At 37.8% G+C, this 27,367-nt stretch overlaps 1 protein-coding gene across 1 annotated transcript in view; it reads right to left on the bottom strand.

Annotated features, from left to right (window-relative positions):
* The window catches only part of LOC116737956 (metabotropic glutamate receptor 8-like), a 63,695-nt gene extending 36,805 nt beyond the window's left edge, over positions 1 to 26,890 (bottom strand). Inside the window, exon 1 of the mRNA XM_032592504.1 lies at positions 26,821 to 26,890. Within this exon, the coding sequence (XP_032448395.1) occupies positions 26,821 to 26,890 (70 nt within the window). The remainder of the gene's footprint in view (positions 1 to 26,820) is intronic.
* Positions 26,891 to 27,367: the final 477 nt, after the last annotated feature.

The raw sequence follows: 27,367 nt of genomic DNA on the forward strand, positions 1-27,367 counted from the left end.
GGATTTGTCCTTCGGAGACTGGCTTATTTCATTGAACATGGTATTCTCCAGGTTAGTCCCTGTTGTCACAAACAGTAGAATTTCCTTCTGTTTTAAGACTGAGTAATATTCCACTGCATGTATATTACACATTTTGATGATTCACTTATCTGTCAATAGGCATTCAGGTTGTTTCCATACCTTGGCTATTGTGAATAATGCTGCAATGAACATGGGACAGACATCTCTCTGAGATCCTAATTTCAACTCTTGGATAAATACCCAGAAATGACGCTCCTCAATTATATGGTAGTTCTAGTTTTAATATTTTTGAGGAAGCTACACACAGTTTTAAATAATGGCTGTACCACTTTACATTCCCACTAACAATGTACAAGTTCCCAATTTCTCCAAATCCTTGCCAACATTTGCTATACTTTGTTGTTTGTTTGTTTTTTTGTTTTGTTTTGTGATAATTGCCATGCTAACAGGTGTGAATTAATATTTCATTGTAGTAGTGATTTGCATTTTTCTGATAATCAGTGATGTTGAGCATCTTTTCATATACACAGTAGCCATTTGTATGTTTTCTTGGGAGGAATATCTATTCAAGTTATTTGACTTTAAATTGGGTTATTTGGGTTTTTTTGCTATTGAGTTGTTAAAGCTTAAAGCACTTTTGTTAAATTTTGGACTAGATTTTCCTAAAATAGAGGACAATTAGTAACTTGCGATGCAAGATTCCCCCATACACAAATGAAATCAATTACTACTTTTTCCTTAATGAAAAATACATTTTATTTATTTTTTAAGTTTATTTATTTTGAGAGAGAGAGTACACATGCACATGTACACAAGTGGGAGAGGGGCAGAGAGAGGGAGAGACAGAATCCCAAGCAGGCTCCATGCTGTCAGCACAGAGCTCTATGTGGGGCTCAAACTCAGGAACCATGAGATCATAACCTGAACCAAAATCAAGAGTCAGATGCTTAACTGACTGAGTCACCCAGGTGCCCCAAAAAATCCGTTTTAGTATAGAAAATAATAATAATGACTCACTGAACACTAGTTCACCATGTTTTAATATTTCATTTCACCCTCATAATATCCCAGTGCTATTGAATAAGGTAAACATTAGAAACTTCTTTTTATATTGAAGGAACTGTCCCTAAGATCACACAGCTAGGAAGCTCGAGTGAAGACCTCATAAACCTAATTCTAATAGCTAAGTATACTTACTGTACTTTGCAATTGTCTCTCAATAATTGTCTTCTTGGTCATTAAATCTCAATATATATAACTAAACACAGCATCAATAGGTAAGGTAGTATAATCAAAATGAAAATTCCAATGTTTGATACTATCAGGACTGAGTAATTTAGAATTTGGTCTGGTTTAGGTCAGGCAGAAATTTCATTCACTAACACCCTCTCAAAAAAGTATCCTTCATGCATCTATTCCCCACAAACCCAGCCATGTCTGCTGTCATTCACAGAGAATTAACTGAGCCCTTACTACATACTGAGTGATCTGTTGGAATCTGGAGTTACAAAAATGAATAAGACATGGTCCCTTGTCTTAACATACTTACAGTAAATAACACAATATAAAAACAAAAATTACAATTTGATTTGAGAAATACAGGGTGTGTGTATATATATTTATATATGTTTAAATAATTATATAAATATATATAATATGTAAATATTAAATATATAATATGTATTTATAAAATATAAATATATAATCTATAATATATATAAATATATTATATATAAACATATATATTATATATAATTATATATATAAATTATATAAAAATATATATAATATATATATATATATATAAATAAATACAGGGTAACCTCGGGACACAGGACCAAGAGAATGGAATCTAGTAACTCTGAATAAGATTCACTGGCTCCTTCAAGTGACCATGGGAATAGACGGTCAGAGAAGTGTAAAGAGTAGCTGTATAGCACATCGATACACACCGGGATCAGCAAGTCAGAAAACATTTCAGAAGTGAGCTTATGATTGATTTAGCTCCCCAGAAACCAGTAAAATCTATTTCTAATGAACACTACCTATCAGCAGAAAAGTTTGGTATTTCCCATGAAAATGTGATTGTCATTAATAATTTAAATATGATGTGATAAACACCCCATATTTATGTACAAAAGGGGATTTAATTTCACTTTTCCACAATAAGAAACAGACAACTCATCTTGGGGTGGAAAGAATACAGCAAAAAATAAATAAATAACAATTAAAATGGCCCCTTGAAGGGGAAATAGCAAAGCCTCAATCGTGGAAAGAATACAGCAAAAAATAAATAAATAACAATTAAAATGGCCCCTTGAAGGGGAAATAGCAAAGCCTCAACCCTAAGAACAAAGGATTTCAGCTGGGTTCAATAAATTTTAATCAAAACTAATCAAATTGCTAAATACATGGCATTATTTATTTCAATGTCAAAACATGTCAGAACTTGTGAGAATAGTTTTCTAAACATTTTATTCTTATTATTGCAAACTATGAAAATGTACAAGCCAGGGCAAAGTTATATCGTTTAGGGATTCACTAACAGTCTTTCACTGAAACTAAAAAACTTCTATATCCTCAGTCTTATAAAGAAAATTTGGCAGGGGTGTTATAACATTTTGCATTAAATTATATCATTTATCTATGGGGGTTCTTAGAAAAGAACATTAAGCCTTCAATAGTCCCAACATCTTCCAAGCACAAAAATGAAAACCAATCAGAACCATAAATGACAAAAGGATAACAATTTGTTCCCTCATAAATTTCTGTGATATAATTTCTACAATTTCTGTTCAGGCAATGACTCCCAGCTAAAACTCATGCTCCTTACAAATGCATTATTTTTCAACCATATATAGCATGTGAAATCTATAAAATGAAAAGCAGTTTGACTTGTGAACAGAAAGTCCTGATATATGAACAGTATGACAGAAGACCTGATTCTATCATAATAACAAGTTCACTCATGACGTGATATAGTTTTCCCATCCCTATATTGGACCGTGCCTACATTCCCTCTGTAGTTGACCCTGGGCAGTCACTTAGCCCCTCTGGCTATCAGTTTCCTCATTCATAAAAAGAAAGGTGCTCAACAGGATGATCTCGAGATTCCTTTGAATTTTGATATTTTGTGTTTCTATGAATATACCACATACACTGCCTCTCCTGAGTACTGTGAATTATGTAAGTTCCAATACAGGAATAGAACATCATGTAAAATACAATAAATCACTTTGTTAAAAGCCTACAAGAGAAAGACTAGAGGATACACAAAACTTGTTCAAATAAAAACTATGAAGCCTAGCGTTATGAGTCAGGGCATGACTGGGTAACTTAACATGGATGGAACTGGAGAGTGTTATGCTAAGTGAAATAAGTCACACAGAGAAAGACAGATACCATATGTTTTCACTCTTATGTGGATCCAGAGAAACTTAACAGAAGACCATGGGGGAGGGGAAGCAGAAAAAAAAAAAGTTGGAGAGGGAGGGAACCAAACCATAAGAAACTCCTAAAAACTGAGAACAAACTGAGGGTTGATGGGGGTGGGAGGGAGGAGAGGGTGGGTAATGGGTATTGAGGAGGGCACCTGTTGGGATGAGCACCGGGTGTTGCATGGAAACCAATTTGACGATGAATTTCATATTAAAAAAAAAGAGAGAGAGATGCTAAGCCAAAAAAAAAACAAAACAAAACAAAACACTGAGTATTTTACAAAAGTATTAGAGCCTTAGTCAGGTGCTTGGGGTCTGTAGGCCATTCATGGAAGCACTACAATTCCTTGTCAGTTCAATAAGAATGAAATCAGAGTGGGGGTTAGGCCTAGTCATGAAGAAGATGGAGACATCTTCCTGCCGATTTGTCCATTCACCTATCACTATTTAGTGATAGCTAACTCTTCTCTCATGTTTTCATTCTCCTCTCGTATTTCTTTACCATACTCCACTTTCCTTTCCTTTCTCTCCTTTTCTCTTCTCTTACTCCACCCTCTCCCCTTTCAAAAACCAGAAAATTGTGCCAGATCAGTGGATACATGCCCTTCCACTGTTGCTAACCCGACTCACTAAAGGACAGCAGTAGCAGCACAGAACTGTTGTGTGGCCTGGCATCTGGTTAAGTATGAACACAGAACATGTTCGTTTGAGCTCCACTTCCTCCAACTCCAAATATCCAACTAAGTTTTTGAGTATAAAATGAGGAAAACAAATGTCATCAGTGTTATGAAAGTAAGAAGTAGATGATGGCCAAGTCATAATTGACTTACCAAAGCAGAAAAAATGAAACAAAAGCCCACAATGCGTGGGGATGGGACCGATGCCAACAGAAACAAAGCTGTCACTCTACCCAACATGAGAAAGGCCCTGAAAATGGAGGGTCCAGAGACTCCAGAGGTGGGGTTGAAAGTCAAATCAGGTGAAATAGTTGTAAGACCCTTTTTTTAAATTCCAGTCCCTCTGCACAGAAGATAAGAGTGTCACTTTCTATAGAGGATGAACTCAGGGACACCAGACACAGCTGAGGACTGAGCAAGTTGCTATAAAGTGAAAGCCTGCAGGCTGAATGGGGAGCCCCTGGGCCTCTGTCCCTGCTGGGCACTCAGACTTCAGAAGCTTAATGTTCATCTCCAGGCAGAAAATTGGAGGAATCTTCTCTGGTGAAACTGGCCAAAAGGTAGCAACACACTGACACTCATTTGGGTGTCTTCCCACCAAATAACCATGTCGAGCAGCTTACTTTACAGTAAGACCACCAGTCAGCAAAACTTGCCACACTTCCTAAGCTTCCAAACAGCAAGGCAGCACCACATTCTTAACATCTCACCAAACAGAACAGAAGAACTCGGAGAACACAGAAACAAAACACAAGCAGAAGATGACTTCAAGAATATTAATGTCGTCAGGGGTGCCTGGGTGGCTCAGTTGGTTAAGCGACCGACTTCGGCTCAGGTCATGATCTCACGGTTGGTGAGTTCAAGCCCCGCGTTGGGCTCTGTGCTGACAGCTCAGAGCTTGGAGCCTACTTCAGATTCTATGTCTCCCCCTCTCTCTACCTGTCGCCTGCTCACGCTCTGTGTCTCTCTGTCTCTCAATAATAAATAAAAACGTTAAAAACATTAAAAAAAAAGAACATTAATGTTGTCAGAAGGAGCTCCTAGCAATTAAAAGGATAAGTGAGATAGAAATATTTTAATAAATGAGATGTAAGAGAAAGTTGAGGAAATATTTAGAAAGTAAAACAAATGAAAAAAATAATCATGACATAAGAGAATTCATTTAGAAGATTTAACATTCAAATGTTGAAGTCTCAAAAAGGAAATAAAGGGAAGCCATTACCAAAAAAATAAAAGAATGTTTCTGAGAATTAAAGAACAGGAGTTTTTTAATTAAAAATACCAACTACCTAACCAAAAGAAAAAAGAAGAAAGATAAAGGGAGAAAACCTACGTAAAGGAACATTAGCACAAATTTTAAAGCACTTATGAGTAAAAACACAGTGCAGAAAAAGGATTAAGGCTCAGAATGGCTTCTGGATTCCCTGTGGCAGTACTACTTGTCAGAAGAAAACAAAGCAACACTGTCAGAATCATGAGGAAGATGAGTTTTATTCAAGATGAACATAGAATGACCCAAGCTATAAATGAAACCATATTTTGGTAAAACAAACCTTATTTTGGACATGGAGAAACCTCAAAAAAAATTTACTTCCTGTGTACCCTTTCAAGGAAGCTTCTGGAGGATGTACACTAGCCAAACAAGGAAGAAACAAGAAAGAGGATGATTCCAAATCCAGGTAACAGGTACTCGAACACAGGAAAGTTAAAAGGATTTCTCAAAGTTATGAAGAAGTTGTTCAGATCAACTGGTCTATAGATCATCCAGTCCAGATTAGAGCAGAAAGATGGAAGACTCCAGAAGTATCTCCAAGAAAAAAGAAATAATTGATGGACTGTTAGATGTGTTTGACTGTACAGAAAGAATATGTACAGCTCTGCTAGAGTTTGAGGGTGGATTCATAATAAATATATAAAAAACCAAGTTTATGGCAAAGCAAAGAATTATTAATTCCAGGAAAAACAACATACGTGGAAAAAGAGACATGTTATTTTAGTACCCTATCTAGATCAATTGTGACATCTTGTGTACAGTCATAATGGCATAAACACTGAATATTAATTGGACCAAAATTATGACACAATCCTACTGGAAGAATTGGAGAAGTGTATGTATGTCTACATGCACATTCACATGCAATCTATGTGTTGGGGCTGGGCGTTAAGTCAGCATCTTCCATAGTAGGGAGACAATAAAATGAAAACTAAAAAATCAAGATAGTAGCATATGGAAATATGGAGACAAATACAAGAGAAACAACCAAAGGAGTCGAAAACAAATCTTCTACAAGATCAAGATTCAAAAGTGGGAGGGGAGTAGCTGTTGATTTTTGTTAAGCCTAGCTGCACTACATATGATATCACTTAGATAAAATACATGCTTGGGGCTCTGCTTTTTAAGGTCATCAAGTAGGAAGAAAAAACGGTTGAAGATGGCAAGATGATTTCAATCATACCTGTTAAAGGAAGCATCTTCTGTAACTGGGTTTCTCTTCAAAATGTTTCTGCATCTTTATTACGTATGCCTGCATCATCTTACTTACTTGGAGTTGGGTTTGTCTGTTTTGTTTGCTTTTGGTGAAATAACAGATGCTTGTTTCCTCTTCTTAGGACCAAAACTTACGCAATAATGCACATTGACAAAAATAATAGCTAATGAGAACATGACAAGCCACGCTGCCAGGGTTTAAAGCATCAGCCTCCATCTCAGTCAGAGCTAACGTGTCCGTAAGTTCTGTTTCCTACCCAAATTCCAAAGATTCTTCTCAGATACAGCACTAGCTGTTTTTAATGACATAAAGGACCTATCATTTAAACAAAACCACAACTGGGGTGCCTGGGTGGCTCAGTCAGTTAAGGGTCTGACTCTTGGTTTCAGCTCAGGTCATGATCTCATGGTTTGTTGAGTTTGAGCCGCGCGTCAGGTTCTGTGCTTGGGATTCTGACTCCCTCTTTCTCTGCCCCTCCCCCACTCATGATCTCTCTCTTTCTCCCCCCACCCCAAAAAAATAAATAAGACATTTTTAAAAAAAATAAACAAAACCACAACTAACACTTTATCTGGATCCTATTAGCAATTTAATATGTTTGTTGTTATGATAAAGAAAATGAATTCTCTCAAATAAGGACATAATTATCACTCAGGTAATCTTATTTGACTATTTCAAGGACTACAAAGGAATTAAACTCTACGGGCAAAGTGGCCACAGTGTAGAGGGGAACACAGGAAGACCGAAAGGTTGTTATTTGTAGCTGTGGGCATTGGTGGGGGTTCCACTAGTATTCCAGCTATCAGGTACATGGGTTTATAATAACTTTGGTGGCTGTTCAATAGTATTTCATAAGAGAGGAGAGTAGGAATAAAAATCATACCAGTGGCTGTCCTCCAAACTCCTCTAATAGGGTTTGAAGCCCTCAAAAAGTTGCTTTCGGGAAGAGATGAGAAGGTATGAAGGAGCTTCCTGGCAAAATTTTAGCTAATCTATCCAGAATTGAAATTTTATGAATCCTATGTGGGAAATAAGTCACAGATTTCAATAATCTGTGACTCAAATACATGTATGTGTGTCTTTAAAATATATGTTAGGCATTGAAGCACTGGGAATTAATTTGTATCTCAGTTCTTCAGAAAAGATTTGCAGTGATTTCTTTTCCAACAGCAATGGGTTGCCTACCTTTAGACTACATGTGCATGAAGAGGCCCCTCGCTCTAGCACTCACACTGGAAGAAGGCAGATCAAACATCAGCAATGGGGAGAAACGTCTGGTGTTGAGTACTGTGCACCAGGAATGGGGCATGGGAAACCAGACCCTGATTTTCAGAGAATTTGAGACCTAAGGGGTGAAATAAATAAAAAGAACTGGATTCATCAGTCATTCTTTCATTTTAATATCAAATAATAAATATTCATTTTAAATCTCATGGATTTTGTACCAACTGACTTGGGCATAAAATTGGGAACATCATGTAACTCAAAAATGTGAAATTCTTTCCCTGCATTGTGTCACTGTACAATGGGGATTATTCTATGGAATCCTTACAGGTCTCCTGGGTGTCCCAGATACAGTAATTTAGTGTAATCAGGTTGTTACACTGTTTTCTAGTAACAGGCTTTTCTCACTCTACCAAGGAATATCCATAACCCTCACATACTACTTCCTCCCTCCCTCCCTCTCTTCCTTCCTTCCCTCTTTTCTTCCTTCCTTCCCTCCCTCTCTCCCTCCCTCCTTCCTTTTTGTCCCATTGAATTGAATCTGTGTATCTTTTTTTTTTTTTTTTAAGAAAAAAAATCACTAATCTTCTTAGACACTGATAGTGTTAGTAGAACCAGGTTCTTATCAGGCTCTAATTGGACACAGCATTGTGCAAAGGAAATTAATGAACACGGGAGCCTCTCAAAGCTTACAATTTATGTGAGAAGTTTAATGAGGAAAAAGAGGTCAATGCCTTTCATGAGGACCAAATCCATATCCAAATAAATACTACTTCACAGTGCTCCAGGAAAATAAGTCTCCAGCAAATGTCTTTGGACTCAGGCAAGATCACAATTTATGTGAGAAATGGGAAAAAGTGGGCAAAGAAGAGAGAAGGAAAGAAAAGAGGCATGGAAGCATCTGAAGGAAAAGGAGATTGTTCTTAATAACTGCTTTCTGCGACATAGGTGGTATGCGACATAGGACAACAGCAAGACCTCAAATACAGGAATAGTTTTCTTTCTGTTTTACATTTATTAACAAGCATGAAAAATATCCAAAAATAACACTTGGTTTGTCATTTTTGGAGCTCATCGCACACATTTTGTCTATTTTTCTGCAGAACAGTTAGCATTCCATTTAATTTTGCATGGGTGCTAGAGCACAACATGGGCATAAAACTGTGAAAAACTAAATAGCTCAAAAAGTGTAGGTGGGCTTCTGTGAAGTTTGTGCTGAATGAATTTTTAGAAAGCAGAATGCGGTACTAGAATTGCTGCACATGTGTTCTATTATTAAATACCCAACTCTTCTAAATTGGGAAGGATAATAACAAGCAATCTTGTGGAAAAGCTGAAGACCTAAACAGTACAATTCTGAAACAAAATAAAACTGTTTTGTTATTTTTCTTTACTGTTCTAGTATCATTGTGGCATCATAGCATGAAAACCAAAAGAGCAAAGTTTACAGGAAAAAAAATGCAAGGGAATACTGCCCATCACCTTACCATCCTAGCATTATAAAAACTCATGATTTATTTCAGTCTTAATCCACATAAATCCATAATCATCATTTTTTACAAATGTGCCTATACTTCTTGTGTTTGGTTTCCCATGGAGCATTGTACTGTGAGTATTCCTGCAGGCTATTTTAAGAACAGTGGCAGCAAGAACACCAGTTTTTGAGCAAGAAGATGTGGTTTCGGTGTTAGCACACATTAGTTTCTTGGGTGGTCAGGATAGTCATTATTTTCTTAGTTATCCAATTCCCCATGGATTGACAAAACCAATTTTACTCACTCTTCTTGTTCCTGGACATTTAGGTCATGACCAATATTTCACAGTCTAAATACCACTGCAATACACGCTACTTTGATATAGCTCTTTTCATCTTTTGAAGAATATTCTTGATATGACTTCATGGCAAAGTGGATATATTCATATACACTTTATACCTTTTGGTATATATGGCTAAGTTGTTTTCCAAAAGATTTATACCAACATATACTGTTACCAGCAACGTATGATTGCACAGCAGCCTTGCCAATATTAAATATTATATTTAATGTTTTGCTAGCAAAATACCTGAAAAAGAATATCTTACCATACTACTGAAGTGTTATATTTATATTTTATGATAACTAGTAAGAGTTGTCAGAGTCCTGAAAGTTAATAAAATTTTAAATTATGACCAATAGTCCTAAAAGGACTATCGATATAATTTCACCTCTTCTTTCATCCATGAAGAACTTTTTGCAAAATCTTTGATTATCCTCAACTCCTCATTGTGCTTAATTGCCCTCATTCAATGTTTTACTAAGTCCTTCAAACCCCAAATCCTTCTTAAGTCTGCCCACTCTTCTCTGTCTCCCCTGCATGGCCTTAGTTCAAGCCCGCCGTAGACCTTACCTGGATGACAACAATAACTTCTTCTCCAGTATCTCTGCCTCTAGTTCAATGGTTGGCATTGTGTATGTCTAAAATATCAATCTGATGATGGATGTTACTCCTCTGCCTACATACTCCAATAGTGTGCCATTTTTTTTTCCAAGACAAAATTTGAACTTGGTGACATAGCATACATACAAGGCTCTTCACAATCTAGCTCAACCTTTAGTCTCCTGTCTCACCACTAACCCCACACCCATTCAACACCCAAATGTCATTCGGTTGAAGGTCTTTACCTAGATATCTACCATCTTGTAAGACTCATGTAAGGGGACCACTTCCCTAACCCCACATCCTGTCAGTATTGGTTGGTCATTCATAATCTCATTAACAGATTGGAAACCTCAAGTCAGAGCATTTATTCCACTGTATTATGATTACCTATTTAGCTACTGATTTTCCCAAGTAGCCTATTGACTCCTTAAGGTTAAGATGTGCCTTTAAGGGGCGCCTGGGTGGCTCAGTCGGTTGAGTGTCCGACTTCGGCTCAGGTCGTGATCTCACAGTCCGTGAGATCGAGCCCCGCGTCGGGCTCTGTGCTGACAGCGCGGAGCCTGGAGCCTGTTTCAGATTCTGTGTCTCCCTCTCTCTCTCTGACCCTCCCCCATTCGTGCTCTGTCTCTCTCTGTCTCAAAAATAAATAAACGTTAAAAAAAAAAAAAAAAGATGTGCCTTTAAGTGATCCTCAGGGCCCTGCAACAGGGAGTTGTTAGTGATGGTGAATTTGTGTCTGTTGGACAAATAAACAAATGAATGAATGGTCCAGTCTGTGCTCAGTGTCTTCCAGTGATAGTACCTATCAAAAAGTCCATTCTGTTTGTTGTGACCTTTAAAAGCTAGAGAGCTATTATGAAATTTCTGCTGCATACGACTGGGCAAAGGGCCTATTAAATATCTAAGATACTGCTAAAGTATTTGGTGGCCTGAAACATCCATGAAACTGGTGATTTTGAGTGATTTACTAAATAGAATACTGGATACTATCTCTGTCGTGTACATTAAATGTGAGGTCCATTCTAATAATAGACAAATACATAGCAGATAAAAAAACAAGAAAAAGAAAGAAAAAAAAAGTGTGAATGCCTTCGAGGAAAAATTGAATTTGAGGGTGGTGCAGAGCCTCAGGTCCAATCTTCCCATCTCAGAGGGTCCTCCTGCGGTCAGGAAAGGCTGTCTGAAGGAAGCAAGTCTGCAAGGAGGCTGCCCAGAGGCAAAGGTGTTGACACACTTAATGGGCTCTGGCACTTGTTTTCACACATATTCACAATGGAAGAATGAGTTGAAACAAGAGACACAGAGAAAAAGAGGAAAGTGACCAAGTGTATTTATTTAAGGGAAGAAGTAAGCAAGAGAAGTGAAGGGAAGAGATATCATATCCTCTTTATTCTATAAGCATGAAGACAACGATTAAAAAATAAGATGGTCCAATATTAAAGTGATAGAAGTACTCTGTTGCTTCATTAGAAAAGGAAACACTACCTTTTGTAATCTGTCTAGTGCCACCCAGTAGAACTTTCTTCACTGATGGACACGTTCTATTGCTGCGCTGCCACTAGCAACGTGTGTAACTGAGTATGTGAGATGTGGCTAGTGTGACTGAGAATCCCCATTTTTCATTGTGTATAATTTCAATTTCAATAGCCACATGTGGCTAGCGCCCTTCAGGGCTGGGCAGATTCTATACCCCTACAGCTTTAAAAAAATAAAACTTAAATTTAAGGAGGAAGAGGACTTAAGGAGCAAGTTTACCTGTTTGGGAGATAATGAAATAATACTGTCATTGTTCTTCACAATTTATAACACACTTTTATATATTTTAACAAGAGTATAAAAGCTAAAGATGAATGTGGACTCTCTGTTGACAGAAGCAGTACGAAAGGAATCAGGGCCCTGTGTTCTCACCTACTTAGAACGTGACTCGTGTGGAGCAAAGACCCTACTGGGCCATGTTGGACAGACAGGAGAAAACAGTGATTAGGAATACAGATTCTGCAGCCCAATTGCCCAGTTATGATTTACTGGCTATTTGACCTTAGTCAAATTACTTAACTTCTCTGTGTCTCATTTTTCCTTCTCAACTTAATGGGAACTTATAGTATTGACCTCATAGAATTCATACAAGTTAACATAGGCAAAACATTTAGAACAATGCCTGGCATATATAGAAAATAATTTGCTCATAATGGGTTAGCAATTCACCCAGGGATCAGCAGTCTCCAAGTACATGGAGAAATCTCTTTTGAAAGGACACACTGCTCTAGTATTGACCAGTCCTTCTTATCACTGTGATGTATGTCTTTGCCTCATGAGTACCAGATGAGGTCTCAGATGAGGTCCCAGACTAGGAAAGTGCAATATTAAATGATAATAGATGGTCTTCAACCAAGTTCTCACTCCATCCTGATAAGCCAATTCCATCACCCTATCATCCTAATTGTTATTCTATCTTGTTTGCATGGCTACTTTCCCTTCAAAATTCTAACAGGTTACAAACTATAGTTGAGATTATGAGCTGAGAGGTGCCTGAGTGGCTCAGTCAGCTGAGCATCCAGCTTGATTTCTGCTCAGGTCATGATCTTACAGTTCGTGAGATCGAGGCCCTGTGTAGGGCTCTGTGTTGACAGCACAGAGTCGGCTTGGGATTCTCTCTCTCCTCCTCTCTCTGCCCCTGCCCCCCTCAACGTGTGTATGTGCTCATTCTCTCTCTCTCTCTCTCTCTCTCTCTCTCTCTCTCTCTCTCTCTCTCTCCCCCCCCCCCCCCTCCAAAATGAATAAACATTTTTTTTAAAAAAAGACTCTGAGCTGGTCACTAACAATTATTGAATGTTTTCATGTGAACAGAGCATTATAAATGATATTCATAGTCAGAATTCCTAAAGGTCTCCTACTTTTCAACTGGCAACTGGGCTTTGTCTTAAACTCCTAATCTTGCTCTTGGTGACACTCTGGCCCGTTTCTGAACTTCTCTGCCCTTCTAAGCCTCCACGGTCCCCTTCTATCTGTCACTCATATACCCCTCACCTCTCCTTCCTCATCTCTCCTGCCAGCTCATTGCTTGGAGAGGTTGTTAGAAGCTTTTAAAGTTTTCTGGAAAGCTCTCCAGAGCAAGAGAATAATTTGTCTGTAAGTAGAGCTGATGTTGAACACATTACAATGCTGGTGAAATTTAGAATACATAGGAAGAAAAGCATTAAACTGGAGAATAATATAAATAAATTAAAAATAAATAAATAAATACATACATACATACATACATACATACATACAATTTTGGGGAGTGATATGAAATAAATTAAAGATTTTCCAAGTTATTACAGAGGTAACAAGCCACAGAAGATGACAAGGGTTCCTATATAATTGCTAGGAAGGAAAATGCAAGAATATTTTTTATTCTCCTCCAAATAACAAATTCAATGATGTGCTTTGAATCAGCAGAAGAAAACACTCAGGTTGTGAAGATGCTATGAAAAATGGTCATCTCCAGGGGCTTTATGAATTAATCCTTACCTGAGGCATGCTTTTGCATGCTCCGTGTGAATTATTCTTTGTAAAATTATATTGAGGAGAATAGAAAATGCAGCTTGTAACTAGGTTAACAAACAATAGATTAATAGCATTTCATGTCAGCCATAGATAACCGAAAAGTCAAAAGCCCAAATATATATTTATCAAGAGTTCATAAAACATTTGTCTTAAATAGGAGCCATGTTCTGTCCTTCTTTTTTTACACTTGGAAAACACTGGTGATTATCCCAATAATTTCAGAGGGCAGAAGTCTCACCAGGATACTTGAATAATATGTCTTTACAATTCTTCATTTTCCGGTTTGAAATTGAAAAACCCTTAAAAAGGAAAACACAGACTCCTGCAACAATCTGAGATACTAATGAGTCCATTGCTTTTCAGACAATCTTGTGCAATATGTAGCCAAATGCTTCTGCCAGCACTGTTTAGTGACATCAGCTCACAATGCAATATATTATTCCCTGATGTGGGTAATAAATTACAGATACTTAATAATTTATCATGGTTGCTTTGAAAGCATCATACAGCACTTAGCATCTAACACAACAGAAAATAACTATTGACCTCCTCACAACAAATTCCAAAGACCTCATTTTTATACTCACTTAGTTAACATTCCTTTTAACCCTCTTCTTTAATTTCTCTTCTAAATTTTAAAATAGCATCTTAGTTGGAAATAAACTTCAGGGTTATTTAGGGTCAACCCCCAATGTAGGAATCTCTTTAACATCTCCAACAGAGAGCTATAAATGATTTTTCTATTTTCCTCAGCATCTCTGATGCACTAGGTCAGCTATTTGGTTGAGCTTTATTGTGAGTCTTTTCTTAAGGATCTGTTCTGTTCATGGCAGCATTTGGACTTCTAAAGGCAGTGCAAATCCAAAGTATGTAAAGGTTAACACTCTTCAATGCCAACACCACAGACTGGAAGGTAAGAAAATCAATCAATGAATAAACTGCTTATTCTTAGTTAATACCAAATCAAGGGTGATTTTTAGCTGACAAACTAAAGTCGAGGTTGGCACCATGCAGAGCAAATCACAGACAACTGATAAAGAATTAATATAATATCTGTTGTTAGGAAATCTTTTTCAGTATTCACAGTTGGTCAACACACAGTACTCTGTGGAAGAATTATAAAGAAAAGGCATAGTTCTCACCCTTGAAGAGTACATAATCCAGCTAGGGAGCATAACAGGCATGTGTATAAAGGTAGATTACTGAGTTCAAAGGATATTATGTAAATAGCATACAAGAGTGCCTAGAGACATAATGAAGTTTAATGAATTGGGTTAATCAAAGAAGATTTTCTTGAAGACGTATAAGCCTTAAATATTAGGACATATTTTTTAAAAGAATGACAATGCCCTGTGTCCAGAAAGGAAGGAATATTGTAAGGTCATATAATGGAGAAAAATTCAAAAGGACTATCAAAAATGAATTCCTACAATTGAGATTGGAGAGGCAAGAAGAGGAAGAGATGGATGCTACGAATATTTGACTAAAACTAGATTTGCTATGAAATGAATTAAAGAAAGAGTCCAGGTACTGGAGTTGTATAATAGTAAAAAACAATAAATGAAGAGGTCTGTCACAATTGTGGGAACCCCTTTTTCTCTCCAGAAAAGAGTTTGCCACCAGGGTGAAGACAGTTCTGATCATGAAAAACCCAAGGTTCTTTCCCTAAGGAACTAGGTCCTGTGACCTCTTTAGAAAGACCCATTCTCTCACAGTTACAGGGATGAGAACCTCAGAATCAAACCTGGACGGCAAGTTGGACACCAGTACAGCTGCAACATGGATTAACTCCCAGCAGGATGCAAGTAATGAAAACATACTTCTCTACCTCTTCCCAAGAAAACACTGTAAAGGAGTCAGGCTTCAAAAGCTTTTAATGTGGTTTTTTTTGGGGGGGTGTTTTTTTGTGTGTTTTTCTGGGGTTTTTTTGGTTTTTGTTTTGTTTGTTTGTTTTGAGAGAGAGAGAGAGAGACATAGCGTGAACAGGGGAGGAGCAGAGAGAGACAGAAACACAGAATATGAAGCAGGCACCAGGCTCTGAGCTGTCAGCACAGAGCCCAACATGGGGCTCGAACTCGCAAACCGTGAGACCATGACCTGAGTTGAAGTTGGCCACTTAACCAACTGAGCCACCCAGGCACCCCAGCAAAGCTTTTAAATGAAAGAAAGTAGTGGGCTCAGTTGAGTTGTAATCATATGTGTTAAGGGCAATGTAAGAAAGTACAGATCATCTTCACTTACAATAAAGTTATATCTCAATAAACACATCAAATATTGAAAATATCCTGGGGTACCTGGGTGGCTCAGTTGGTTAAGCATCTGACTTGGGCTCAGGTCATGATCTCACAGCTCGTGAGTTCACGCCCCACGTTGGGCTCTGTGCTGACAGCTCAGAGCCTGGAGCCTGCCTTAGATTCTTTGTCCTCCTCTCTCTCTGCCCCTCCCCTGCTTGTGCTCTCTTTCTCTCCCTCTCTCGAAAATAAATAAACATTAAAAAATTAAAAAAAAAAAAAAAAAAGAAAACATCCTAAGTCAAAAAGGCATTTAATAGACCTAACCTACTGAACACTGTAGCTTAGCCAGGCCTACCTTAAACATGCTGAGAACACTTACATTAGTCTACAGTTGAGCAAACTCATCTAATACAACGCCTGTTTTATAATAATGTGTTGAATATCTCATGTAATTTATCGAATACTGTACTGAAAATGAAAAACAACAGTTTGGAAGCAGAATGATTATAAGGGTACTGGTTGTTTATCCTCATGACTGCATTGCTTACTGGGAGTTGTGGCTCACTGCCACTGCCCAGCATCTTGAGAGAGTATAGTACGGCATATCGCCAGTCCAGGAAAATCTCAAAATTCAAGATTCAAAGCATGGTTTCCACTGAATGTGTATTGCTTTTGCACCATCATAAAGTCAAAAATTATAAGTCAAACTGTTGTAAGTCAGGGACTGTCTGTAGTGCCTCCTGAAAATAATTAAAAGCATAGAGATTAATGATTGGATCAAGGTTATCTGGAGAACGACCCTAGTGGTGAGAGCACAGCTGAACACACCATACTCTTACCTGGCCAGTCTCTCTTCCATTCATACCTCAGTGGCAACTTTTAACCATTCTTCATGTATTCTTCTCTAAATCCACATCCCTTACTACTCCCAGTTAGCATTTGGTGCTCTTCTTTCTTAACACTTATCATAGTTTATAGGCTGATAACATTGTCCATACTGGCTGATTATGTAAGAGGACAGTGTGAAGCCAAGACATTGCTCTATGGAGATAGTTGCTATGGCTCAAACCTTGGTTCCAACACTAAATAGTTATAAATAAATATATTCTATTCCTCACAAAGGTTACCGTAAAGATAAGAAAGAATTAAATCTGGCCATTTGCAGCAACATGGATGGAACTGGAGGGCATTACGCTAAGTGAAATAAGTCAGTCAGAGAAAGATAAATACCATATGTTTTCACTCATAGGTGGACCTTGAGAAACTTAACAGAAGACCATGGGGCAGGGGAAGGGGAAAAAAAAGTTACAGAGAGGGAGAGAGGCAAACCATAAGAGACTCTTAAATACTGAGAACAAACTGAGGGGTAATGGGGGGTGGGGGAGAGGGGAAACTGGGTGATGGGCATTGAGGAGGGCACCTGTTGGGATGAGCACTGGGTGTTGTATGGAAACCAATTTGACAATAAATTATATTAATAAACAAATATTAATAAATAAAAATAACAGACATTCCTAAAAGAAAAAAGATTAATACTTAGTATATGTGAAGGTGGCAGAGCAATGTCTGGCATGGAATAACTCTTTGATAAATATGGAGTAACCCCCACCAGGTTCATGAGAGCAGGGACCTTGTCTATTTTATCCATTATCATTTTTCTGGTCACTGCACAGTGTTTGAGATATAGGAGGAGCTTGGTGAATATATGTGGAGTGAATGAGTAAAAAAAGTCACTCTAACCCTTGTTACTCATTAAGCCCTTGATATATATGTCAACACATTCTCATTCTGTCCCCTTGTTCTCAAGTACTAGGAGAAAGACATATTCCCTTTGTTTGATGATCATACTTACACTTAACCAGGTACCTTCCCAATACTTAAGAAGCCAAATTTAGAGAACTGTGGGTGGAGGCAAAATCCCCCAGAGGTCTCAACTATGCTATCAAAATGCTTTTACATTATAAATGTATAACAAATTCATAATTTAAGAAAGGCATAGAAATGTTCAATCCCTCTATCTAATCAACTGAGGGTCTTTGGGCCACAAAATGTAATTATTTAGCCCTTCTCTAAATCATTCATAAAAAATATTTAGTGATGGGTCTCCACAGCATGCTTGTGACTTTTTAAAATTGATTTTTATAATGGTATACACAGAGGTTAAACCACTGAGTTAAAAATGAACGTGCAAGTAATTTCTAGGCCAGAGAAAGTAGCAATACCAAAAATTTTGAAAAGTAAATAAATAAAATATATCTTCTATTGACAGGATATATTAAAGTCAACAGACCACTAAATAATATGAGGTTATTCTTGGGACTTAGACAAAGAGATCTCAGGTCCCTTGTGTCTGTAGTTAGGGTCAGGAAGGAGGCAATTACACTTACATGGGCCACACAAGACATGGGAAGAGACTAGAATTGGTTGAACTGAATCTGAGACATCTTTTCTGTGGTATGATTCCTAGGCTTCTGAAAGAGCCTTGACCTTCACAATAGGCAAGATATGGAAGCGACCTAAATATCTGTCAAGTAGGAATAAAGATACACACACACACACACACACATACACAATGGAATATTATTCAACCTTATAAAAGGAATAAATCCTTCCATTTGTGAATACATGAATGAACCGGAAGAACATCATGTTAAGTGGTATAAGCCAGTTACAGAAAGACAAATACTGAATGATCTCACTTATGTATGGAACCTAAAATCATCAAACTCATAGAAACAGAGAGTAGAACAGTGGTTGCCAGGGGCTGAGAGGAGGGGGAAACAGGGAGAAGTTGGTCAAAGGGTACAAAGTTTCAGTTATGCAAGTTCTGGAAATCTAATGTACAGCAATGTGAGTATAGGTAATAATACTATACTATATACTTGGAATTTGCTAAGAGGATAGATCTCAAATGTTCTCACAACAAAAACATAAATAAATAAATAGAAAGAAAGAAAAAGAAAATAGTAACTGTGAGATGATATGTTAATTAGCTTGATTGTGTTAACTATTTCACAATGTATGTGTATAATCAAAACATATACCTTGAATATATACAGTTTTCATTTTTAATTTATACTTAATTTTTACTTATCGATCATACATCAGTAAAGCTGAAAAAATAAAAAATAAGATATAATAAAAAAAATATATATCTGAACTTATATCCCTGAACTCATATCAAATTTCTTTGATGAAGAAAATATGTGCTCCTCAAACTATAATACTTTTTGATTCCATGGAGGTTTGGAGCCATGTGACAAAAGACTGTGCAAAGCCATAGGATAAATATGGCTTATTTTCCTGCAAATTAAGTTCTACTTGAACATTTGAGGCAGAGGGAGACAAATGTTTTAACTGGTAGTAATTTAAATTATTTGTTTACTTAAACAAATGGATAAACTGAGATGTAGAATGCAAGATTTGCATGCATGTTAAAAACAAAACATTTAACAACAAAGAAGTATTGTGCTCATGGCAGATCATCTTAAACCACACAGGAGTTTGTGCTGGAGAGGAACACTTGACTGGGAAAGATTCAGAAAGAAGAGGAAAGGGAAGAGGGGTCATAAAGGCACAGTTCACAATCAAGGGAATCTCGGAAATCCAGACATACTGGAACAAGGAATCCTCAACACCCAAGCAGGAAGACAGTAACTAAAACTGACAAAAAATTAGCAAAGTATATCATCAGAGCCAAGGAGATGTGGTGTGGGAATAGAGAAGAGATTAATTTCCAGGTTGGGGTGGGACAAGGGCCAGAGCATCAGAAGTGCAATTACTTGTTGACTCAGTGAATGAAGAGAGGAAAGCAAAGGCTCATATATGCACACTCATAAAGATCCAGAAACAAATCTTGACAATTGTGTGTGTAGGGGAGGAAAACAGAATTCCACTAGGGTAAAGAGAAAATTGCTTACAGGCATCTAGATGGATTTACCATATCAGAAAACAATACATGTGTATAACTTACAACTTTCTAGGTACTACGAGTCTTCTGTGCTTTCCTTTTCCTCTGAGCTTAAATAAATCTTGTTCCCCAATATAAACTTAGAAAGCAGTTTTATCTATAGGTTCAGTGTTTTCAGGGGCAACAGAGATTCAGACTGAGTAAGCTGGCCACCTAGCTCATTATTTTTACATCTTCATGCAACAGAATATAAGCATGTTTGCTTTCATGCACATATGACTACTACCAAGTCTGAATCACTCCTTGGGGGTTGGCAACAATGTCAGCATTAAAAAAAGATGAAAAAAACATAAACACACACACACACACACACACACACACACACACACACACACACACCTAAATCATGCTACTATGACACATGAATAAGTTTCAGTGATGGAATTATAATGTGGTTGGCTGGAAGGAATTCAACAAATGATGGATATTTGAACTGAAAACAGTTGATTACCTACCCTATGGTATTTTTTCCTTAACACTCAATTCACATAATATTTGTAAAAACACAGAGAGAGATATGAATGAATAAGAAGACCAGGAGGACATTTTTCTTTCCTATCATTTTCCACAATGGATAGATTCCTCATGAAGGAGAAAGTATCTAAGAGCATGCCAGAAATTTGGCCACATTTTATTTTTGTTTCATATTTACCAGGATCCTAGTAGAGATTCTTTGACTCTCTGGGATCCATTCTTTCCTTATCCTGCTCATTATAGAATCCTCTGAATTTTATTTAGGGGAATCTTTTTTCCCATCCTCCTTAGCCCAGGTTTCCAAATCCTCTCCCATTTTTACATATCCTAGAGGCATGCATTTAAAACATAAAGTAAATTTCAACTCATCTCGTATTTTAAAGGAGTAGAACTTTAATTCTGGCTAGCAGCACCAACACAGGGGCTTAAAGTGTATTTCATTTTACACAGTTGATAACACTGCACTATATAACTGAAATTTGTTAAAAGAGTAGAACTTAAATGCTCTCACATAAGGATTTTTATAAAGATAAATATTTGAGGTGAGGGATATACTAATTAATGGGAAGAATCCATATACAGATATATATATGTACATATATATATATACATATACATATATATATTTACCACAATGTACACTTTAAATCTCTTATAACTTTGTCAATTATACCTCAATAAAGAAATTTTAAAAAGTATATTTCATTTTATACATATTATGTATTTGTATTCAAAAGGCAGAATCTTTTAAAAAAATCCAAAAATAAAAAAAATAGTAGCTCCCTTGCTAGAAACTATCACCCTACCCTGCTCTCCCCAGCCTCCTTTGCATCTAGGTATGGCCACAGGACTAAGTTTTTGGCCAATGAGTTGTAACTGGGAAGGATCATGTAACTCCAGTACATGTTTCCATAAGAACACTGTTTACCTCCATTTTATGTCCCACTCTCCCACCTCCTGAAGTCTGAAATGGGGATGAATGGTGTGTGCCAGCTTCAGTGTGGTAGCTGAGAGCAACCCCTTGGGACAGGGCAGAGAAACAAACAGAATGACCTAGGTGTCTAATCCATGTTGTAGAGCAGAAGTACTGACCCATCCTGGACTACCTGCCAACCTTGAGACCATTAAGTGAAAATGAAATAAACTTGTATCTTGTCTATATTTTGGGTCTCTTTATTATAGTATCTTAGCTTGTACCCTAATAGAGAGTTGCTACCTAGACACGGGGTACTATCATAACAAAACTGAAAATAACTGGCAGCGGCTTAGTGACCAGGTAGCAGGTAGTGTGGACACAGATACTGAAAGCTGAAAAGCTAGTGACCGACCCCTGATAGTAAAGTCAACTGCTTCTCTTCTCCAAGTAGTAGAAGATAAGATTGTCATTCAAAGTCTACTTCAAGAAACTCCACACAATGGGAGCTGACCCAGCCACAAAGATTCAAATGGTGTAGGTGTAGCTTTCCAACTCAAGCCCATTGCATCAGATGATCTCACAGCAGCAGCCCCAAACTGAGGGGGAGAGCTAAAATGGGCTGTGCACTGGAGCCAGTAAATAAAAAGGTAGAATCTGTAAGCTTAAGAGCTACAGCCAAAGGTTGCTTTCACATGGAACAGACTGGAAGCAAATGACTGGAATATTTGAGGAAACTGCACTGCCAAAGAAAACAAAAGCTTACCTGACAAAGCCAGTGATTGTTTACTATATCAAATCTCAGGTCCCCAAATCTGCACCCATAGAAAGCAGGCTGTAAAACGAGAACATCTCCCAATGAGGGGATACTCTCCAACACTCACCACAGATGTGGCCACAAAAGACAGGGCCACCAAAAACAAAGGACAGAGGGGCTGCTCCCAAAGAGCAAGATGCGGGTGGCCAAGAAGGCCTAACAAGGACTGCCAAGCTAAATGTGGTACTTGCTATGAACTAGACTCAGCTAGGTACTTCTCATTCTGTCCTTTCCAACTGAGGATTGTGTAGCAGATAACTCATCTTTTAATGCAGGGCTCACCAGATCCACATCTGAACTGACAGGGAGGCTGAACCTATCCCAGAGTTCCTGGATTCTCAGCTGAGTACAGTAATTGGATGGACTTTGGTTTGTCTCCTTTGGGAAGGAAGTAAGTATGTCTTCCAATGGTAAGAAGAGTGAGAAGGGGTACCTGGATGCTAGCAGGCAAACTATGGCAGAGACCATTAATTACCTCCAGTGTCCCTTCTTTTCTTGTCCTTTTAGGTTGGGAACTCCCAGAGAGCTGTGAACTCTCTCAGCCTGAGCCTACACTGCCCCAGACCTTCTTGTAGCTGACAAGGCATGGCCACATGACTAGATTTCAGCTAATGGGATGTGACTTGTGACCAATGGAGTGCAGTGCCCTGGAGGTGCAGAGCAGCAAGACAGAAAGAATCTGGGTCTCTGGGTGACTTTTTGGAACCATGTGGAGCCTTCTACTCTTTCTGTACTGCCTTCCTAAACAATGTCTATACTGTTGAGGCACTGTTAAAATAATAGTCTTGTTTTTATAGCAGCAAAGCCTGTATCCTAATTAATCTAGTGGAAAATTGGGAATCAGAGTGATTTGAGTACAAAGTATAAACTGTGTATCCATATGCATGAGCTAAGAGCGAAGAAATAGTAACTGTTATTTTAAAAAGAGGAGGTCCTAAGATGAAGTAGGGAGTATACTGAAACCTAGTAGCCTTCATCAGAGTACAACTAACAAAATCCATGTGAATAAGTGAAACCACGGTTTGACAATACTCTACCTACAGAAATAAAAGGAATTATAAAATTAAGTCATTCGTTTTTATTTCAATAAGTTAAAGGTAATAATAGAAGGCCATTTGATCTATTCAAGAAGAAATTCCATTCAAAAAAAAAGGGGGAGGTAACTTACTTAAAAAATGAATTTTGTCCCAATATTTGGCACAAAATATCAGAAAGGAAAATCACATACCAGGAAGGCAGTAACCTTTATAGTTAAGAGGTCTGCTCCTGAAGATAAAAAGATCAGTTATGCATCCTAACTCCCCAATAGCTAGCTCTCTGACCTTGAGCTCTAACCTAGACTCCCCAAGCCTCAGCTGCCTGTGTCTCAGTTTCCTGTGAATAAAAAGAAACAATGCACAAAGCACTTGTATTTATACCCAGTTCATTGTAAGACTGCAATAGACATGGTCTAAATTAATTACCACCTGATTGTGAAAAGGTCACAATTACAAGCCAGGCATCTTAACCTTCGGTCTTCTGTGAGACTGACTTCCTTTTCAGGTTGGCAAGCCACAAATGTGCCTTAGGTTTCAAGGAAAAGCAGTAATTCAATCAGTAATTTATTTGTATTATATTTTACTTATATTTATTTACCAAGTGTTTTTATACCTTAGCATGGCATGTATGATCAATGTATTAAAATATACTGATAAAAAATCAGGTTCACAGGTTTTCTTAAAAACAGCTTCTAGGTTTGAGAAGCAAACTCTCATTTCTCTATGTTTGCAACCACCTAAATAAGAAACATCAGGTCTTTGAACTGTTGTTTCCTATTTGTGTGATATTGGCTAAGTCCCCAGACATCTTTGAGTCTAGGTTTTCCCACCTGTAACCTGGAGACAGTAATTTCTACCTCATGGATTGCTATGAGTATTAAATGAGATAATAATCATAAGATGTTCACTACAATGCCTAGCATAGAGGAAGCATAGACAATGCAAACTTTATTATTGGTTTACATATTGCTACAATATACAAAATAGAAAAATACTTTCCATATCATAAAACAATGGCACCCTCACATGAGTTTGAGACCCACTGATTATGGGGCACACATTTCGTGCTATGTTTTTATCATGTTAATGGGTCACACTGATCACCCAAGCACGTTCCCTCCCAATCTCCATCAATGCCAAAACATTTTTTTGCAAGTCTCTTGTCCAGGGATGGGATGCATTTGTGAAACACAGATACTCCCCTCTGCAAAGCTAAATGCCTCACATGAAACTGTATCTGCAATGTTGTTTCTTATTAGTGCCACAGTCTATAGCTGACCACTCCAAGTTTGGCTAAGTAGTAATTACAGCAGTCTGTGTCACCCAGCAGCCTCCAAGACGTAATGATTTCACAAAACTAAAATTAAGTTTGCAGAGAAAATGGCCTCTTAGCCTTCAGAGAGCCGAATAGGACAATTAGTGTCATCGGCCAACCCAACATCCAGGGTGGAGTGGGGTCCTTATCTTCCACCCATAACATGGAGATAAACCTAAAATTACAAAGCATGTTTGAAGAAAAAAATGAGATTTTTCTTTTCTGGATTAAAATAGAACCTTTCTTCACCCACCTATAATTCCAATTCCTCATCCCATTTCCATCAGCACAGAAGATATTTAGCATCGCTTCTTTTCATCCATTGTTTCATCTTTATTTTTAAAACAATCAATCTTGCCCAGGGAAACATGTTTATAGTGTTTCTTCTTGCAGGTTTCTGATTATAGCCACCACTCAGTCTGACCCAATTTTCTAAGCTGATTTTGCTCCTCTGTGGAGCTGCTTGCTGAGTGGCTTCACAGTTCATCTGCTTCCGTTTCCTAATGCCATTGTCCCTAGAACCACCTTGGCTGCATGTGGTGGGCACTTCATGAAATGGTCCATACTGGTGCCCTTCTTCACTCAGACCCCAGGGCAGTGTATGGACCCAGGTCACACTCCTTAGTGGGAGAAAAATTAAGACCAGAATCCATCATCTTTGTTGTCACCATGCAGACAAGAGCCCTTGATCCACAGTATATCAAAACAGAAATCAAAGAAGAACTTCAATTAAAGTGTTCTACTGGGTGGCCTTATGTAGGCACAGTCTTATTCTAGGACTTCTGTCTATGCTGGAATATCCCCTTATAAAGTCTTGTCTGTCTTCTATGATTGTCATTTGGGGTCTTATTTTTTTTTTCCCTCTCTCTTCCTTTGAGGATGTCTTCGACTTTGTCCAGTTGGATTGTTTGCTGCTTGGCTGGTTGTCACGGCTAGGAGCCCAGGCTAGAGCCAGTGCCCACTGTGTAATCATTGCAGATTATGTGATTGAAAGGGGGCTTTGTATATCATTATTTGCTTGCTTGGCCAGTTTTCAGGCTATTTGTTTGCATTTACCTTGAAACAAAGGCAATGATAATGAGGCGCAGAGTTTCACACATTTTAGTTCACCATCTCCGCAGGAGATTTTTATATAGGAATGTGATCCATGTTCAAATTCTACCTATCCACCCAAACCAAGTCTACTTGTCCCTGCTCCACTGAGCCTTCCCTCAATCCCTCACTCCTGTTTCCTTCTTTGAAAAGCCACAGCACTTCTCCCTATATCTCCCATGCCAGTTATTTCTAACCACGTATTAAAATGGTTCACATCATGTTACGTCTCCCTTACTCACTCACAACCTCTTTGCCTGATTCACTGGTGATACTTTCCCAGGCCCTGCACTGCCTTCACCATATGCTCAGGAGACACTGGACCAAAGGACACACAATAGGGATTCAGTGGATCTCTTCAACCTGAGCAGGACCAATTCTAATTCTCCAGTCTCTAAAAAAACAGTCTTTCTATAACCAAAGCAAGTAAATTAAAGCCCTTCCTAGAAAGGGCCCTCATTTATGTTTATATGAATCTGTATTATTACCAGGACAAATTCATATAATTTTTTAAATCATTAATTTTTACTTCCAGAAAAGTAGCCAACAAGATAACATTCAAATGTGACTGTGGTGACAGAAGTTATAAACTCCAAAGTTTGTTGGATTTATAAATAATCAGTATTAAAAATGAAAATTACATCTACCTAGAAACATTTATTTAAAAAAAAAACCGTTATTAAGTTCCTTCCCTCATATCAGATAAGACATAGATTTTCCTCCTAAATACATAGGATAAGTGAAAAACTTCCCTTTCTTTAAAAACTGAAATTTGATTTACAATTAAAATGCACTTTGTCATATCTTTCTGCAATACTTCTCATCTGGATTGGAATAAAAAATGGAGGCAATTAGTAAAGCCTGTTAATTTCACGAATTGTTTTCTAGGTAGTGACATTAAGATCCCTCTAGACTTTTAAAATTTTTTATGTTGGAAAACTACTTTCTGGATAGCTTGATTACATGAGCAAACAAATCTTTAAACATCCACATTCCCAACTGAGGACAATAGCCTTGAGATCCATCATTATTCTATTTAGAATATGTCTATTTTTAAAAATCCAAAATTTCTTGATAATGAAATAGTCACCATGTGGTCAAGATAACCACCTTGCAGGCCTATATGCTTTTTTTTTTTCATTCTACATGCCTTTTGTCCTTCCTTCCTTATATCCTTTCCCCATTTCAGACTGCAAAAGTCGCCTAAAGGCTGAGACCATATTGCCAATAGTTCACTTTAATTGGAAGCAGTAGGTGCTTAGGCACTCATTACTTGATGAGGAACATTGCAATAGCAAGCTTAGTTTATAGGTCAGTACTAAGAAGGCCAAGGTCTTGAACCTGACACAGGTGGATGTTTGCTGTGCTCTATGACAATAAGCCAAATGCCTGGGTCTGTGCTGTTGCTCAACCATTATATTGGGAGGAAGGGGTGAAGAGTATGGACCACGAAGAGAATGTGAATATTCTAGTGCAAGTCCCTGTTGCAATCAGGGCTGGGGAGGTACAATCAAATATTGGTAAACTCAGAAGAATCAGATTGTGGTAAAGGTCAGAAGCACATACAGTGAAGATCAGACTCTTTAGTTCTCACTTCTGTTTCTTTCACACATTCAGGTGGGAGCCATGCTTCCATCAAGAAGACGGACTCGTGACATTGATCATCAAACCGAGAGTACACTCACTGGGCAGGTGAA

Source organism: Lynx canadensis, chromosome A2 (assembly GCF_007474595.2).
Source record: "Lynx canadensis isolate LIC74 chromosome A2, mLynCan4.pri.v2, whole genome shotgun sequence".
Taxonomy (NCBI): domain Eukaryota; kingdom Metazoa; phylum Chordata; class Mammalia; order Carnivora; family Felidae; genus Lynx; species Lynx canadensis.